The following is a 19,164-nucleotide window of genomic DNA, read 5'->3' on the forward strand; positions in this document are numbered from 1 at the left end:
CCCTTTCTTTTACTTTATTTATGGGACAAGGAATGTGGGCGTGTAGGCCACACCATTCTGGGATATTTCTGGATCATAAAACCAGCAAACCTGCTGCCCCTCTAAGGCTGAGCCAGCAGAGCCCCAGCCAGGCTGGAGGATGTGGGGGAGGCACCCAGCTCCAGGAATAAGGGGCATAGGTCCCATTCACAGCTCTTCCCCGACATTTCTGGGTTCCCACCCTACTCTGTTCAGCTTCACACTCTCCTCTGGAAGTGGATCTAAGACCCCCCTTTTTCTACTCTGGGGACTCACCTGAGGATTGGCAGTGAGACTCATGATATTGACATGCAAGCCTGAAGCGTAAAACAGTCGTAATGAGACTACCAGGAAAAATTTCAAAGACTCAAGATACTAATTTTCTTTTTTTGAACCCAGGGTCACTCCCTAAAACAAACCTTAGAAGTGGAGATAGATGAGATAAAGGATTTGCTTCCTTGAGGGACCCTGTCCAAGAAGAACATGGAGATGGTTTGGCTAGGAGTGTTTTAGCTAATGGGGCCCCTAGAGTTTGGGGTGTGTGTGGTTTCTGGCCAAGAGTCTGTGAGAGAGAACAGATTGGTCCCCTCTTCCCTGCAGGACCTTACCCCAGCCACTACACCAGAAACACCACCAGTCATCTCTGCAGTGGTCCATGCAACAGACGAGGAAAAGCTGGCGGTCACCAACCAGAAGTGGACGTGCATGACAGTGGACTTGGAGGCTGACAAACAGGACTACCCACAGCCCTCGGACCTGTCCACCTTTGTAAATGAGACCAAATTCAATTCACCCACGGAAGGTAAGCAACTCAGAGCCCACCTGACCCTCCCCCTGCCCTCGCCTTGCAAGTACTGCCCCTGGGGAGCAAAGGGCCAGGGATGAAACTTCGCAGCCTGGTAACCCTGTCGGTAACTATGTTGTTGCTACTGTGAAGTCTTTGCCTCCATATCGCCCACTGTGCACTTATTAACAGCTTTCCTTTACCCCAAGACTCCTGCTAAACACCAGGACGCCAACCTCTAATTCCAGGTCCTGAGCACTCACTGGAGCTTTGCTCAGTCTTGGCTGTCTGGCTGATGTCCCTTCTGTGATTTGGATAAACAGCCCTGAGGGAGTGTCATCCCAGTTAAACTCTCATTATTGGTCAACATACCTGGTGTCTCTTGGTGCCAGCCTTATTCATAGATCCATGGGATGTTTGGACAGTGTGGTCACACTTTTTCGTCAAGCCCCAAATGAGAGTCACCTCAGGCTTGGTAAGGAGCACGTGCTCCCTGCCTTCGGAATGGGCCACGGGCACTTTGCTTATCTCATTAATATCTTCCTCCTGTGTGTATCCAATTTGAATAATCCACATATTGGCTCAGAGTGGCTGGGTGAATCAAAATTAAAAAAAAAATTAAATCAAAATTAAAAAAAAAATTATTTCACTGGGTTTGATCCCCCCCCCCCCCCACTTCTTCCTTTCTGTCTTTCTCTTTTTTGGACACAGGGTATGTATCTCTCTTTGTTAACCCAGCTAGAGTATGGTGGCATCATAGCTCACTGCAACCTCATACTCCTGGGCCCAAATGATCCTCCTGCCTCAGCCTCCTGAGTAGTTGGGACTGCAGGCATGAGCTCCAGCATCTGGCTTTTTAAGAGATGGGTCTTGCAGTGTTGCTTAGGCAGGTCTGATACTGGGCTCCAGTCATCCTCCTGCCTTGCCTTGGCCTCCTGAAGTGCTGGAATTACAAGTGTGAGCCTGTGCACCTGGTGTATACTTCCTTTCTACAGCTCGAGTCGCTCTTCTGAGTGATTATCCCATTTCTCAGTCTGATGGTATCTGTGTTCCTAGTTCCCCAAATGCCTTTCCTCCGCTGACTTTGAAGCTGCTGAATCTGGCGATGAGTCAGCATTTTAACACTCTTGAGTTTTGTGATGGTTTTGAGTTTTCCTTTCAAAGATCTTGATTACTGGCAATTTTTCGAAACTAAGTAGAAATCACACACCATGTAAGTCTCATCTACTTCTTTGCTGCTAATAAAGGACTGAGATCGTCCCCTCAGTCCCCCGACTGGGGCCGAGATGGGCTGTGGGTGCAGCAGTTTGTAAGGGTACCTCATTCCTGGAGAAAGTCTCGGAATGACAACCAGTGTACATTTGTAGGTAAGATCTATTTCACGTTTTTTCCAGAATTTTGGGTGCTTATATTCTGCCTACGCAAAGCTGCCTTTCTAAGTTTGACAATGAAAAGATGATCTAAATAAGACATGTAGTTTTTGACATTTTATCTTCTGTAAAGTAGAACCTTCGGCTGGCTGCCTGGTTGGTCCTCTGGCTTGGGATTTTCGATGCCTAAAAGTGACCAACTCACTCTAACTTGACACCAGTGGCCCTGAGGTCTGGCCTCAGCCTCCCTTCCAACCTCTGCACCCACGCCGGGGCCATGAGCCCCACTTGAATGGAAGTACTTTTCCCCTGAGCTCGCTCAGCTGCCCCTGCAGTGTTGCTGGCACCCCCCACACTGGAATGCCCTCCTCCCCTTGCCTGTGCCAGCTCTGTGTCCCCCTCCCTTCCTCTGTTCATCAGTTCCTGGCTCCACTTGCATGTAGCGCTTGGTCTGGACCGAGCTGGGCACTTGACACCGTAATGATGATGTGTGTGCCTTTCTTGCTTCCCTGCTGGATTGTGTGTTTCCTGAAAGCAAGAATGTTGGATAGTTCGTCTTTGTGGTAAAGACAGGCTTGTGAGATAAAGGTAATACAAGGTCAGGCAGCTCAGTGCCGCCGCAGTTGGTTTGATCTGCCCCAGGTGTGGGTGGCTGCTGGGGAAGAGGTTTCATGGCTCTGAAGCAACAAGGGACATTTAAGAACAAGCATTGGGCTTGGGCCATTTTGATAGCACTTGTGGTTTTCTACTAGATTATGTCTCTTGAGCTTGATAAGCAATTTTTAAATGTCTGAGAAAAACGTTTAGAAACAAACATGGGCTCGCTTGGCCTTGTAGGTAACCATCAAAAGGCATCTGATATTGAGACGTGTGTGTATTTTGTTTTATCATCAGGAACCAAATACATGCATTTTTCCCCCCTTAGAAAATATGAAGATCCAAATAATACCTAAGGTAATGTGCACCTCATTCACTGTACCATCTATTCGTCTTTAGCATTGTACTGAAATAGACAACTCACTAGCTCAGTAACTTGTTCGGTAACTGTTTCTGCAAAAATTCAAGAGAGGTGTGAATTCAGAACAGAACCCTATAAAAGCTGCTGCCTCCATAGAAAATGATTTTGGGAAGTCTATAATTTTAGCTGTCAGGCAATCAGAAATCTGTCCGTGTGAGGACAAAACAGTGGCAGTTGCAGGAGGCGCTGGTCCTGCAATACCCAGCTCTCTCCAGCCCCTGGATGTAGAATCTGGGCTCAGAGCCCTTTTATCCAATCACTCTTCCCATTAATTGAACAAGGTCACGTCCAGGTACAACCGACATGCACCCAGGGTTGCTGGATTGTCAGAATGAATCTGTGCAGGGGTGCAGCCATGATCTGAGACTTTCTTACACTCAAATTACCAACCACAGGAAAGGGAAGTGTGGGATTAGAAGTAATGATTGCTACCTGCACATGTACGCACTATGATGTCAATTCTGTAGGTAACAGTAAGAAGGCAGGAATTGTCATTGGTTGAACATTTTGTGGAATCTTTTTACAAAACACGATTTTATTTCATCCTTTCAGCTCCACAGAGTGGATTTCTGCAATTCCCCATGTGAAGAATGTGGAAACAGGCTTGGAGCTGTTAGTAATTCCCCCAGGGGCGTGGGGCTAATCACTGGAGCGCAGGTTGGCCGTCACTGTGGTGCTCTGGGTGTGCCCAAGGCAGGCTTCCTGCCTTCACCTGTGGAAAGAAGGCATGAACTGATAATCCTGCTCCCTACCTGGGTCCACAAGAGCAGTGCTGAAGAGCTTCACGTTGTCTTTAGTATTTCAAAAAACCTGAACTGAACTAGTTTAGGAAAATGCCTAGGTAATTAAAATGCTGTGTTTGGGCTGTGATTGTCTTAATCATGGATAATCTCCTACTGGCTGAAAGCTCAGATTGACATTTACAAAAGGTCTTCTTTGCATGAGTCCTTAGTGAATGTTCTTTTCTGTCACAGTCTTTTTAAAACATGATGCTAGGGGAGGAGCCCTTATCTATGTGGTCCCCGGGGTTAAAAATGTTAGAAACCATCAGGCTAGACAGCCTCTGAGGCCTCTTCTGCCTCTGCCCTGGAGACCCCGAGAGAGCAGATTTTAGATTCACAAGTTTGGGTGGCCCTTTGGTCACCCAGTTTCCTGGGTAGTTTCCCCAGTACAGCTACATCAGCTGTTCCTTTCTGCCCCCGACAGAGGGGAAAAATACCCTTCTCAAAGCCTCATCCATTCTTTTTTTTTTTTTTTTTTTTTTTTTTAGGACACATTAAAATTTGCTTTAATACTTCTTTGGGGGGAAAAAAACCCACACTTGTAGTGAATGAACAAGAAACATTTTTATGCTATTATTTGTATCTACCATGCCATGAATTCATAGGGGAAGAGGTTCCAGCAGCTCAGGGAGGCACCTTGCCATTTAATGTGACAAAGTGTTGATTGACTTTTGAATTCGTGGGAAATAGGTCCCAGCACCTTGTATCACTGTTACATGGGGACTATTGGTTATCTTGTGTGCCCCTGCTATACACATATTATGCCACGAGCTCATGGGGAATAAATAGGTTTCAGCACCTAAAAACATGGGTCCACTGGGACTCCTGTGTGCTACGTTGTATGCTTATTATGCCATGAATTCATAGGGAATGGGTTCCAGGAGCTCAGGCTCCTTTCCGTTAGTTCTCACAGAGTGGGCTTCTCTGGGTGGCACAGGCTGGCGCTTTAGTTGAACCCAGGTACCTTTCTCTTTGGCTTCCTTCTTTTCCTGATCATTTTCCTTCACACATTTCAGGAAGCTATCTCGGCTCTTAGAGTGCTTAATATGCTCAATACGAACATTAATCCTCTTCACGAGGATCTTACCCTTAACTTGTTTGTTTACAACAATGCCAACAGCATGCTGGGTGACACTGTAGACTCTTCCAGTTTTGCCATGGTAACATTTGTGTGGCATGCTTTTTTGAACAGTACCCATTCCCTTGATGTCTATAATATCACCTTTCTTGTAGATTTACATATATGTGGCCAAAGGAACAGCTCCATGTTTTCTAAAAGGCCTAGAAAACATGTATCGGGTGCCACTCCTCTTTCCCTGTGTGTTTGTCATTTTGGTGAATTACTGGAAGATGGCGTCTCCGGCCGAAAGTGCCTCATCCATTCTTTAAAGGGCACCATCGCTGTCATACTATGAACATTTAGAAGGGAGGTGGTCAGGAAGTCAGGAGCAGCCTTCTTACCCCTCTACAAAGGACTCTTCTCCCCTAAGAGAATGGCACTTAGTTGAAAGTTCCAGAAATATTAGCAATGAGCAGTGATTTGCCTGATCCCAGTCTTTATATTTGTGTAACCTATCCTAGGGCTTTTATCTTACGTTATTTCATTTTATCCTACAACATGTAAGGCACTCCTGGCTCTGTTTGATAAGTCAGGAACATGGAGGCATGGAGGATTCTGGCGAGTGGGCTTCCTGGATCCTGGGCATGAAGATCTGGACTCACCCGTGCCCTCCTGGCTTCTGCACAGGGCTATTTCCAGTTTCCCCACAAACCTCTAACAGCCAGAGTCGTGTGAAAGCTTCAGTGACACCCCCTCACTGTGCAGTGCCCCAGTGTAAAGTAAATGGCAGAAGCAACCTGCAGATGACAAGACCCATTAAAAATAACTTTGGGCCTCTTGGACGTGAAGGAGCCACATGCTATAGCAGGTGACCATCTCCTTTAGTTGCAAAGATGATGTGTCACTGGTGTCAGCCAGGCCCACCAGCTGTGTGGGGCCTGATGAGAAAATGGGGCTAAAGTTGGACATGGCATCACCCCTACGCTTATCCTTAGAGGCTTGGAATTTAAAGCAGATGAGTAAGATTTCAAAAGCTAATTTCAGGAGGATGTTTCCTCAAAATATTGGCCACTACCCAAGATGACAGGAAGAAATATTTATTTTTCTTGCGTCCTGTCCAGACCATTTTGTAAATTATAAATGAGGGCCCAAAATGGCTCTGATCGGAAGAAGCAGGACATACGGCGAAGGGGCGTCTCCAGGTTTCTATAACCTGAGACTGACGGGGGAGGGGTATGGGCTTCCTGGAGCCAGGCGTCTCACAGATGGAATTGTTTCTCTGGGGGTCAGAGACCCCAGTTTTGTACCATCAGTTGCTGCTTCTGAAGGGAGGAATGGAAGGCGCGGGGCAGCGGGGGGAGGGGGCACCTTCTTGGCAGGTAGGAATGAAGGCAGGTGAATGAGCTCGGTTACCTGAAACTCGTCGGATTCAGCTGCCAGGAAGAGCTAAGTTTGCAAGGTGGACACTTGACTTGAGTGGAGCTGGTAACCAGACTGGGGCGCTCACTTGGGGCCATAACCACCTTACCCATCACTGATTCCCTCCTACTTCTCTCTTTGAGGATTCTGTGTCTGAGGTTGGGGCAGATCCCAGAGCAGAGGCTGACGTGACAGTTCCGAGCGCACTTTCTGCTCTCTGGCCTGGCGGCGTGTGGTTTGCACTAGTTCTGTGTTTTCCAAGCGACAGCACAACTGAGTGTAGCCTGATTGTTTATTTTCAGAGATAAGGTCTTGCTCTGTTACCCAGGCTGAGATGCAGTGGCCTCATCATAGCTCACTGTAACCTTGAGCTCCTGGGCTCAAATGATCCTCTGCCTCCACCTCCCCAAGCAGCTCCGACTACAGGTGTGCACTGCCACACCAAGCTAATTTTTTCTGTTTCTCGTAGAGAGTTCTCTTCTCACTCAGGCCTTAAGCAATCCTTCCTCCTTGGCCATTGAAAGTGCTGGGATTACAAGCACCCAGCCTTTTCGACCTTTAATCCATGAAACCATCCTCAGTCCCGGGATCTGGTCTTATTTACTAGAAGGATGTCCTTACCTCACCAGGGAGATTGAGAGATTCCTGAAAAGGTGTCCACATGTTGGAATGCTGAGTTTATTCAGCCACAACCACACGCACTTGCAGGATTTAAGGAAATCTTCCAGGAAATAATCTCATTCTAAACCCATTAAGAAATCACCCCCTCCCCTAGTGATGCCTTCAACAATACGCAGAAATAAAGGGGCTTTAAACACTTTTTTATACTTATTTTCATCTAAAAAAAATTGAGGCAGTCAGCTTTATAGATTGCACCAAGGCTTTTTCCCAGTTTCATCACATCTTGGTCAGTCATCACATCTTGGGTTTCTTGTAAATAGAAAAGGAGCATCCGGTAGCTCTAGACTGTGGTTTCCATGAGGACAGAAGTCCACTGTGGTCTCCTTCACCACGGAATCCACTGTGCCCAGTGCAGTGCGAGGTATATGGTGGGTCTGCAGCCTGTTCCTTGGGCAGGGTCAGAGCTGACTTTCCATGTGGGACTGCCCAGATACATGAAGAAGGCAGTGCGGTTTCTAGCCTCTGTTAAGTGTCTGGAATATTCTTTGCAGCCTACACTCACCAATTTGAAATAGGTCATTTCTCTACTTCAGTGGACTTTAATGGTCTTTGCATCCGAATATTCGCGTTGGACTAGCCCTGCAGCAACTGTAGAAGATGTCGTCAGGATATGTCATTTCACAGGCTGCACACAAGAGTGACAGAGATGACTGACACCCCAAGTGCACACTCTGTTCTGGAAACTTAGTGCCACATGCCTACATCCGTTCACACAAAGACTTGTGCGTGGTCGCATCGCTGGATGTCCTTGGGACTCTCAAACTCTTAATGGTCCAAAAGCAGCTGAGCCCCCACCCCCACCCCCCACTGGGCTGCACTGAAAGTTTCTGGTCAGAGGCCGCCCTCAGCAGCCCAGAACCTATTCTAGGCCTCACCCTGCCTGGCCCAAATCTTGCCTTTTCTTTCTCAGGCTCTAACCTCGCTTTTGTGTTTTTCTTACAGAGTTGGATGATTACAGAAACGCCTATGAAATCGAATATATGGAAAAAATCGGCTCCTCCTTACCTGTAAGTGCTGCCTCGGGCCGGTCAGGGACCCACTTTCCTGCCTGCAGGGCCCCTGTCCTGTGCAGAGCAGCTCTGGGAACTTACACCCCAAATGGAGTGCTCTCTGTGCCCATGGCACCCGGTGTGGGGGGACGGCAAGGAGGGCCTGGGGTTGGGGCTGGAGGTTCGTGCTCCGTCACTTCATTGGCATTTTCAGAGAGAGGGTGATAACGCAATTAGGCGTCCTGCAGAATTACTTCCCTAGACTGAGCCAGTCAGAGGTCACTTTAAAAAGGGTGGGTAGGGGGTGCTCTTAGTTGTCTTCAGCAAATTGGTTTTAAATAACTGAATGTTGTCCCTTTGGGCAATAAGCCTTTCCTGCCCTGTTTAAGTGGGTACAATGGGCAGCTGTATCCCCGGCTTAGGCACCTGCTGCCTCTCGGCGTTTTGTTCCGAGCATGACATCTCGCTGTTGTCTAGCGATGCCCTCCGAGGCATCATAGGAGGGCCTGCTCACAACACTGAATGGCCCTCCACATGGTGCTTTCATTCTTATCTTTCTCTGCATCATTTGTAGAGGTTGATGTTGCCTGTTTTAAACCCCAGGTTGCTATAAATGAGGCCCAGAGGGCGGGCAGGAAAGTGTACCCATACACAGACCTAACTCAAGCTCCAGGTCAGTAAAGTCCTGGCTTCCGGAGCAGAGCACGTGGGCTTTGTTGCCCTCTCAGTGTGTTGCTCACAGAGTGTTCACTTACCTCTGTGTTCACGACTGTGCCCTTGAGAGTTGAGGCCACGTTCATAATACTGAGGGTCAAACATTTTATCACTGAAGTGAGCATGTATGTGTTTTGATGTTTTTTATTTAAATGGATTGAAACCACAAGGTGCCCCTTTTTCTTGTGCACCGTCTGCTGACCAGTGTGCTGGTAGGCCTTGAGTGAATTTCATGAAGAGTGTGTCATGCTTAGGATGCGCAGAGATTATGGCGGTGCAGAGCCGCGTGCCCACTGGCCATTGCAGTGGCTTCTTGGGGGACCCGGCAGGGGGCGTGGAGGTCTTCCCTTCACTAACAGGTGCCAGTCCCCAGTTCTGGGCTTGGCATCCTACACTGCACAGTCCCCGTGCACTAGTCCAGCCAAGCTTCTCTCCAGGCCTAGACTGTCCCTGGGCTTACCCAACTGTAGACAGCCCTGGACTTCTGTTTATCCCCAGTGGCCAACGTGGTTCCTGTTCCAGCCAGTAAAGGTGACTGGATCATACAGATCCAGTGCACCAGGCGTCGGCTCATCTTCCCCTTCTGAGTGTCCTCTTGCACCCTGTCCATGTCGGGTCCTGGTCCATGTCGAAGCTCTCTCTGCCTTCTCTTTTCCTTCCATCTTCCCCACCTGGCTGGTCCCACTTGAACCTCTCTTCCTGGTGGCCCAATGGAAACGAAGGCTTTTCCTGATGAGTTACTTGCGCCCTATTGAAGAGTGCTCCAGTTTCCATCTCAAGAGGCGTATTTTGGCTGCTGGTCCCCTAGCTGATCTGTGCCTTTTGTCCCTGCAGCAGGACGATGATGCCCCGAAGAAGCAGGCCTTGTACCTTATGTTCGACACCTCTCAGGAGAGCCCCGTCAAGTCTTCTCCTGTCCATATGTCGGAGTCCCCAACGCCATGTTCAGGGTACGACCTCCATGATGGGCAAGTTGCAGGTCAGGCTGGAGGTGCCAGACCTCTGAGCACCTTTCCACTGTTCTCCTGATGCCATTTCCCTGGCACAGATCCAGGCAGCCTGTGTTTCAGTGTCTTGATATCCACAGGGACACACGTGTGTTGATTTCGGTACTGGCTGCCTTTGGGACAAAGGCAAAATCCTCTAACAGCTGGCCATGCGACACCCCCATATACTCCCATCCCCCTTGTTCCTGAGGGGGTTGGGCAGTGTGGAATAGGGTAGAATAGGGAATTCAGAGCCTGAATTCCACCTCTACCCTTTACCGGTTGTGTGACCTGATATGAGCCACTTGACAAACCCCCACGTGTTAGGTTATTTGAGTGCAGAGTGAAAGTAATAATAAAACGGACCTAGGTCAGGCGCCGTAGCTCTAGCCTATAATCTCAGCACTCTGGGAGGCCAAGGTGGGTAGATTGCTTGAGTTCAAGACCAGCCTGAGCAAGAGTGAGGGCCCATCTCTAAAAAATAGCCAGGCATTGTGGCGGGCACCTATAGTACCAGCTACTCGGGAGGCTGAGGCAAGAGAATTACTTGAGCCTAAGAGTTGAGGTTACTGTGAGCTATGATGCTACAGTAGGGTTACAAAGTGAGACCGGCTCAAAAAATAAAACCTCCTTGGGATTGTGGGAAGATAAAGAAGGCTATCAATCTTCCAGAGTGTCTTCGATTGTTTTAGGGGTTAGGATACCTGTCTTCCAAAGAGATGCTGTGTAGAAAGCTATTCTCTGCATGCCTGGCACACAGCATTGCCTGATAACCATGTATTACTGACATGGGTGTTGATATTGCATTCCTCAGGTCCATGTTCTGAGCAGTGTGATGATGGGCCCTGTAAATGTGGAGCACTGCTCTAAGATTTAGACCTTCCTTTCTCTCATTGAGCAGGAGTAAAAGCTCTTGCTTTGACTGTTAAAGAGACCCTGCAGGGCAGAGTGTGCCCAGGGAAGTGAGAAAAATGATGATAGTGCTGTTATTTTAACAGCAGCAGTGGCCTGTGGTGGGCCTTGTGAGAAGTGCTTTGCAGACATTCAGCCTCTCATTTAATTTTCACGAAGAGGTACAGTGTCTCCATCTTATAGAAAAGGCAACTGAGGCACGGTACCTAAATCATTTCTCCTTGTATACACAGTCACGGCCTGGTGCTCTGTGTACCTGCAGAGCTCATGCCAGTGGCACCTGGGTTGGAGCTGGACCACCCTCTCCTTGTGACTGCCCAGCCTGGCCACTGAGGGCCTGGTCCATATCTTCCTGAAAGTCCAAAGTCACATACACTGACGCAGTTGGGGCTTCAGTGGGATTTCCAATGAAAAGACCCTAAAAATGCCTTTTGCTCTCCAGATCAAGCTTTGAAGAAACTGAAGCCCTTGTGAATGCCACAGCAAAAATCCAGCATCCTGTCACACGAGGATTGCCCCCCAACCAAGAGCCACACTTGCAGGTGCCAGAGAAATCCTCCCAGAAGGAGCTGGAGGCCATGGCCTTGGGCACCTCCTCAGAGGCAATTGAAATTGTAAGTGGAATCGGAAGGGAGGATGGAGGGGACAAGGGTTGGACCAGCTGGCTATGGTCGTCAAAGGGGGTCAGGCTCACACTCATGGCTCCTGCTGTGGGCCCCACCCTAGAAGCTAGCCTAGTAGACCCTCCGTGAGGGAGAGGCTCTCCACTCACTAGCCTGGCTTTTCAGTTCTCACCCAAGTGCTCTGCTGCCTCCCGGGTATTTTATTGACTGGACTCTTGTTCTGGAGCCATTACTAGTCAGTCCTCTGCCTCTCCATCCTCGGCGTTGGAGTCAGGGGACACCCTCCTTTCGAGGAACAGTTGGTTAATTGGTTTTCCTGGAACTTAGTGATGGGAAGCGTTTCTGTTTATAGAGCAGGACTGTCACCTTTCCCCTCCCAGCCCTTGCCAGGGGCCTTGGGGAACACAGAGCTAAGCTGAAGGCCTCAGACACACAGTCCCTGAAGGTTACATGTGTCCATCTTTGGCTGACGGTTTCCCTAAGGTAGAGGGTGTACATGCTAGGTCTTCCACACACCTAAAAGGGACCGGCCTTCTAGGTGGATTTTAGTTATTTTTTTTTAACCTCCCTCCTAGCAATCTCTAAGCAAGTCTAAAGCCATTGACTTAGTATGTTGCTTTTTCTACACTGTTACTAGCAGAATGTTCATTTGTTTCATGCATCAGATATTTATTGCATTCCTATTATGGTTCTGGTTGTTGGATGCTGGGGCAGATACTGGAAAATTATAGTGAGCAGAAGGAGGGTCTGAGATATGAGTTAGTCTCTGGCACAAGGGTCACCTACGAAGCTGGCTTCTCATTTTGAAGTCTTTCTGATCTACCATGAGATGCTTTTTTGAAATCATCTTTCCACTATTTAGAAAATGACCTTTACCAAAACCTTACATCTTTTGATATTTATACTTGGAGGTGTTTTCTGGATGGGTTATATTATGTTTGGAAAGCCGGTCAACTAGCTTGCCTTCCACCCGCTGAAATTTTCAGATAAATAAGCAAAGGGTCATAGAACACCTACCCAAAGATTAGGGAGTGAAGGTGGCCTAGGGTTGGGGGAGGGAATCAAAGCCTCCTGCTTTGGGGGAGGGGGTTGGGCCTGCCGCTCTTACCATCTGCACATGTGGGGATTGGTCCAGTTAAGAAGGAAAGTAGTGGTGGCTAAATTGATACTCTCTTTAGCATTAAGGCAGAAATGTCCAGCAGTAGATGGCTGCATGGTCCCGGCCTGGAATCAACATCACTCTGTTCTCTATTTGTCTTGTGTGTTTTCCTCTCTGCCGGCGTTCAGACGGCTCCCGAGGGCTCCTTTGCCTCTGCTGACGCCCTCCTCAGCAGGCTAGCTCACCCTGCCTCCCTCTGTGGTGCACTTGACTATCTGGAGCCTGACTTAGCAGAAAAGAACCCCCCAGTATTCGCTCAGAAACTTCAGGTTTGTAGCCCACGTGTGACCTTTTGGGAGTTTGTCAAAACCTCAGTAGAGAATGAACCCTGAGTCCCCAATGAAATGAAGCAGGGTTTAACGGGGAGCCGCTGGCAATGTTCCCAGCGAGCTCTCTTCCCCTCAAAGATGATGCACATGGTATCCTTTACCCAAGACGCCAACATTCTACAAACTGTGCAATTACATATTCATTTTGGAAATTGGGCCCAGTCATTTTTTAGATGCATTGGTAAGCCCAAAAGCAGTTTCTGTGATTTATTTGCTAAACCAAGGATATTAGATCACCGTGGAGCCAACTGTTTATATATATATACATGAGGCTATCCCACACTCCCACTGAGATAACATCAGGGCTTGGTCCCACATATGGGACCAAAAACAATGGTCTAGTCTGTACTTAAATTTGACAAGTTAATTTGATATCCTCTAGACTGGGACATTCAAAGCAAACCTAAAGAGATGGTTAACAGGCATTTGAGAGATGCAGACTCATTCATGGAATTGGTTGGCCAACCTTAACTTAAAAAACGAGAGGAAAGAAATCAAAACAGTGCAGTAAAAATTCTACTCCCCTCGTGAAAATCACTTCCTTGGTCAACTGCATAATACTTCCAAACAGACATTCAAAAGGGAGATGGTTTGAAAGAAGGCAATTAAACACATACTTTCATGATCTGCTGAGGTGTTCGTTGTGAAAGAAAGGTGGAGCGTGTGTCTTTCCCGAGTAACTGTCACGATACGTTTACACGACACGCTCATTTCGCGGGTGTGGAAAACACTGACGTGTGTCTTGCTGCATTTCCCTGCGGTTTGCTCGTGCCCCGCTGCACGGGCAGGAGGAGTTAGAGTTTGCCGTCATGCGGATAGAAGCCCTGAAGCTGGCCAGGCAGATTGCGCTGGCCGCCCGCAGCCGCCAGGATGCCAAGGTACCGGTTTGCCACAGTGCGCTGCCTCCTGAGAATGGTGTGTGCCGCTGTGCTCCAGAGCCTGCTTTGCTAACCACACATCAGGCGGGCATTGTCGGTGTCCGACAAAGTGGCGTTTCCAAAAGGCTGCAAGCGTGAGTCTTATAGAAACGCACGCTGAGCACGTGCTAAGATCATTTAACTCAGGCACAAGGGAACCGGGAGGATGGCAGTGCTGGTAACAGGAGAACGTGAGAAGCTGATGCGTAGGGTCAGTAAGATTACAAAATGAGAGGTAACCTAGTTGATGCTGACTTAACGGGGATATGAATGATAACCTTGAGGTTATTATTATTATTACTTTTTCATGCAGTTATCCTTCGCTTCTCTGCTGAACAAAAATAATTTGCAAGTTTTCTGTTTTTCTACGAGTTAACCTGTAAGTTTACTGAGAGTGGGCCTTATCACTAATGAATAGTAAGTGAAGCCAAGACATGGTCCTCTGGCCAGGAGCGGGAGGGATCCTTTCTGCGAAGGACAGATAGTAAAGTCTCTGTCACAACTACTCAGTTCTGCCACTCTGTGTGAGAGCAGCCCTGACAGTATGCAGATAAAAGGTGTGACTGTGTTCCAGATTTTCTATTTTTTTTTTTTATTAAACCCAAAAGGGCAGGGGCCATCTGATCCATGGACCAGAGTCTGCTGACCCCTGCTTAGCGTGGAGTATGAATCGGCAGAGCTTGTGGAAGTCTTTTTGCCTGGCTTCCAAGTTGAGGGTAATTTCTCCTCACAGTTTGAGTTGCTGTCGCTGCTGATACGCAGATCATTGTGTCCTAGACCCTTCCCCCTAACTGAATTGCACAACCCTGTGGGCCTATTGGGTCAGACCAGGGCTGGGCCCACCTGTGCTCTGTGGGTTTGAACCAGTTACTAAAACTGAGCCTCAGTTTTTCCATCTGTGAGATGAGGCCAGTGACAGTGAGTTTGCAGGTTGCTGTGAGGACTTTAGGCCGTGGGCGTGCAGAGAGTGGCACCGGGCCTGGCACATAGTGGGTGCCTAAGAGAAAGCTGCTTCTGTTGGCTGACGCTGCATTTTACCTCTGTCAATCAGAGGCTCACCACATCTCTCTGGTAGTTAAATTCAGTTCCTGTTTTACAGATGAGAAATGGAGCCAGGTGACAGTGTTTGCCAGCCTGGTGGAGACTAGAACTGGGGTCTCCAGATGGGAGCCCCCATTTGCCTGTCTGAGTAAAAAACAGCTCATCTTCAGAGGAGGCAGTGGTCTCCGCCTCTTGTGTTTGGGACAGGAGCAGGAGTTTCAGCTTCTGCCCCTCTGGCCATGGCCCAAAGGGACACCCCTCCAAGAGACAGCAAGTTCCCACTATGGGTGTCCAGATTGGGAACAAAGGGACCCAGGCCTGGGACAAGAATGTGTATAGATTGGCAATGTCCTTGTTCCTATTGCCAAACCATAAACTTGGATTAAATTTCCATAAAAGATTTTTAGAAAGTATCAGTGAGAATTTTCCCCCTTACTAGATTTATTTCTCAGTATTTTGCTATCATTGGGGAGTGCCTTAAAGAGAATGAATTGCCTAAAGTCTGGCCACTATAAATCTGGTATATTCCTGTCCAGAATTGAGGCAGAATTGAGCATGTTCTGATCAGTGGTTCAGATTGGGTCTGACGTGTGGCAAGTGTCTCCTGTAACTGCCTCCTTCCCCTGGGAACATGTCAGAGACAGCCGTCAGCAAGTATCAGCCAGGAGGTGACTTCTGTCGGTGACAACTTGTTCTCAGCCCATGTGTCCCAATTTTGATTCAGAAAATAATGTCATATTGATCCACTGAGCATGGTCAGAGAGATAGTCCAAGCCACCTCTTTCTGTATTTTGCAGGTATATGCTCAAGAAATGTTTTCTTGGGGGGTAGAGCTGTCTCAGGATATGAGGAACATTTTTCTCTGCCATAGTAACTTGTATCATTTTTGTAAAAGTATATTATCGGGTATCTCTGGCCCACGGGAAATAGATGCTATTACTGTAGCTGAGCAGCCCGAGGACGATCCATGGGCCTTCACTCCATCAGATCCCACTGCGTTACTTTTTCATATACATGCCTGCCTGCCCTGCACTGCATTGGAAACTGCTGATACAGAGAGAAGCCAGCAGCTGTGTATCCAATTTGCCCTTTTTTCTGCCCATGTGTTTCAGCTGCATGTGACATAGCTCAGTCTTTTTGGCAGTGTGGTCATAAAGCTGTTGCTCACAAAAAAATGGAATCACTTGGTAGGAGAAATAGCCTATGGAGGGATGAAAATCAACATGAAAAGAGCAGGGAAACTCCCCAGTTATCCTTTGAGCAGCTTCTTCAACTTAATTTCTTTCATTTTTTTTCTTTGAAATTTTTTTTCTTCGAGGCAGAGTTTGAGGCATCAGCCTAGCTCACAGCAACCTCAAACTTCTGGGCTCAAGCCGTCCTCCTGCCTTAGCACCCTGAGTAGCTGAGATTAAAGGTGCCCACCACCACACTCTAATTTTTCTATTTTTGGTAGAGACAGGGTCTTGGTCCCGATCGGGCTGTTCTCAAACTCCTGAGCTCAAGGGATCCTCCTGCCATGCCTCCCCCCAACCCCCCCAAGCACTTAATTTCTCTTTAGATGGGCAGAGCTGAGCCTTTGAGGGACACAGAGGGTTTTCTCCATCCAGGTAGACATTAGAAATGAGGGACAGTCCTCGGGGTCAGGAGCGTGCAGATCCATTATTATCCACCTTCCTTCCATGTGCTTCTGGCCGAATTGAGTTTGGTTGGTTGTGTCCTCTTGGGGGTGAGTCTGACCAGGTGGTGATGCCTCCCGGGTAGCACCCTGAATATAACACTCAGCAGGCCAGTAGGCCCTGGGCAGCAGGGCTGTGTGGCTTTCAGGGGGTGCAAGGCATAGCGGGACTGAGGGAACTTGTCTGTGGGTAACAGATACTAAGTGTGATCCCCGAAGCTATTGACTTTTCTGGATTATGGGGACCATTAGGCTGACTGAAGGCTGTGTCTGGGTAATTTAGGAACAAGGCCACACAAAGAAGCTTCAGGAAGGGAGCAAATCCTAGCCACAGGCACCACGGTTAAGAATGTGGTGTGAGTGCCCAGAGCCTGAGTCCTCTGAGAGTTCTGGCTTAGGAGGGGCAGATGTCCACGTGAGTGGGAGAAGGAGTTGGGTCTGGGGCAACCTGTGTGATTGGTGAAAAGCCTGTTGGGGAACTTGTGCCCCTTGCCCCGAGGCCACTGAGGATTGTGAGGCCTGGTCTTGACTCGGGTGGGGTGAGGTGGGGCACAGCCAGGCAGTATCTGCTGGGGCCTTCTGTGAGAGGGCGTGGTGCTGAGTGCCTTTGCTGCATTCGGACTTCCTGGGCTTTGGGACCCCTACTGTCCGATTTGGACAGGACGGCGTCCAGTCTTCTGAAGATGGCAGCACTTGGCCTGGACATCCTCTGTGTACCTCCCTGCGTCATCTCCTCAGCTAATGGTGACTCTTGGTCCTCACCCTTTTGTGGCCTCCTAGCACAGCTCTCTCAGCCTTAGGTGCTCCCTCAGAGCTGGCCTCTGCTGGCCATGGGGACAGGAATTCTGCCATATTGCCCATCCCTGAGCTCTGGCAGCAGAGATCTGACCATAACGGGGACTGAGCCAGGTAAGTGACAGGACCCCAGGCGCAGGCCTGCAGCTCTGAAGGGGGTGATGGTGGCCCAGTGACCAGGGACTCTTGTAGGACCCAATACTTAATGGAGTGAACTAGAGGTCGGAAGTTGGTTGCAAGGCCAGTGCTTTCTGGGTTTAGGACATGCCCCATTTCAAGTTGTGATCCTAGTGGCTTTTTTTTAACCCTCTAAAGTAGCAAGTAGGGGATTATATGAGAGAAACAAAGCTTAATCTAAAAATATCTGATCCTTAAAATATCAGCAAAAGATGAACCTATTAATTTCGGTTAACAATTCTTGGCTGTAAGAAAAAAACAGGGTATGTACAGTGAATTCCATTAACACAGATACTCAGGCAGTAATTCAAGTGGGTTCTGAAGTCATCTGTTTCTTTATTGAAAACACCAGGTGGCCTGGATGAAAGGAAACAGCTAATCACTCTATAGGGTGGTATCATTTGCATTCGCTTAGAAGCCTCATTGTTTTCTTGTTTCATTCCCTATCTTGTTTTACAAAGGATTTGGGGCAGCTTAAAGGTTATTAATTCCTTCATTGGTCGTATTTAGTTTCTGCCCACTATGGTAAAGTTATTTTTAATTAAATTCATTTTTCTTTTCACTTCCTGGAGCCGAGGTATTTGGGGTCAGAATTGAATCTCATTCTGGGAAAACGGTTGGCCCAATCTCTCAGATCCTTAATTTTTTTCATCTTCAGAAGAACCAGGCTGAGTTTGATCATGTCTAATGTTATTTTCATTTTGAAATGCTATTGTTCTCATCATTTTTTTTTGGAGAACATGTTAGTTCACCTTTTTTAATTATTTTTGAGACAGAATCTCACTCTGTTGCCCCAGGCTAGAATGCCCTCGTATCAGGCTAGCTAACATCAACCTCGAACTCGTGGACTCACGTGATGCCCCTGCCTCAGCCTCCCCAGTAGCTGGGACTACAGGCACCCATCACAATACTCAGCTAGTTATTTTATTTTTAGCAGAGACGGCGTCTCAGTCTTCCTTAGGATGGTCTTGAACTCATGAGCTCAAAGCAATCTACCTGCCTCGGCCTCCCAGAGTGCTAGGATTACAGGCATGAGCCACTGTGCCCGGCCTATGTTAGTTTACTTTGAGTGATAGGAACCGATTTTTTTTTTTTTCTTTTCAAATCTTTTCCGGAATTTTGTGTTTATGAATTTTCTCCATAAGGACAAATATTGAGTTTCCATCACTCAGTATAATTTTCCAGCCCCTTCCTGAGAAATTCCTTGTGTAAGAAGTGGAATTGCAGAAATCATTTCCAATCAGCAGAGACTGTGTGTGAGAGGTTCTGACCCTGTGGTCTGGTTATGCCCTTCTGCTGAGCGGCTGAGACTAAGAACATGGTACATGAGCAAATCTCCCTGGTCCGGTTGAATGCGACCATCTCCGGCTGGTGGATCATTCGGGTCCCACTCCAGTCAGGGTCAGCCTGAGTAGTCAAGGCCACGCAGGGCAGTGAACTCAAAGCTATATGAGTTTTCTTCCAGGATAGACTAAACCATGTAGTTGACCTTGCATGTGTTCAACTAACCATTCCTAACTCCGTCATCTCTGGTCCTATCCATTAAACTTCTATCTGCGTTTCCTAAGCGATCTCCATCTCAAGGTCACTTACCCTGATGCTATAGTAAGGTAAGCTGCCTGTTCTTATCATTGAACAGAGAAGTTCTGCTGGAGTGTCTTTGGGTATACCCTTCCCAGTTACCACTGGCTCTTTCAGCTGCCGTCCATTCTAAG

General features: G+C 48.0%; 1 protein-coding gene across 14 annotated transcripts in view; it reads left to right on the top strand.

Moving 5' to 3' along the window:
• TACC2 (transforming acidic coiled-coil containing protein 2) overlaps window positions 1-19,164 on the top strand; it is a 219,412-nt gene that overhangs the window by 186,158 nt on the left and 14,090 nt on the right. For 8 of the 14 annotated variants that reach the window (XM_053583970.1, XM_053583974.1, XM_053583971.1 and 5 more), the window contains 6 exons: window positions 619-820; window positions 8,075-8,139; window positions 9,670-9,785; window positions 11,176-11,347; window positions 12,644-12,784; window positions 13,633-13,722. In XM_053583970.1, the coding sequence (XP_053439945.1) occupies window positions 619-820; window positions 8,075-8,139; window positions 9,670-9,785; window positions 11,176-11,347; window positions 12,644-12,784; window positions 13,633-13,722 (786 nt within the window). The remainder of the gene's footprint in view (window positions 1-618; window positions 821-8,074; window positions 8,140-9,669; window positions 9,786-11,175; window positions 11,348-12,643; window positions 12,785-13,632; window positions 13,723-19,164) is intronic. The other 6 variants (XM_053583975.1, XM_053583985.1, XM_053583984.1 and 3 more) reach the window with 2 other exon arrangements.

The sequence above is a fragment of the Nycticebus coucang genome, chromosome 3 (genome assembly GCF_027406575.1).
Source record: "Nycticebus coucang isolate mNycCou1 chromosome 3, mNycCou1.pri, whole genome shotgun sequence".
Taxonomy (NCBI): Eukaryota; Metazoa; Chordata; class Mammalia; order Primates; family Lorisidae; genus Nycticebus; species Nycticebus coucang.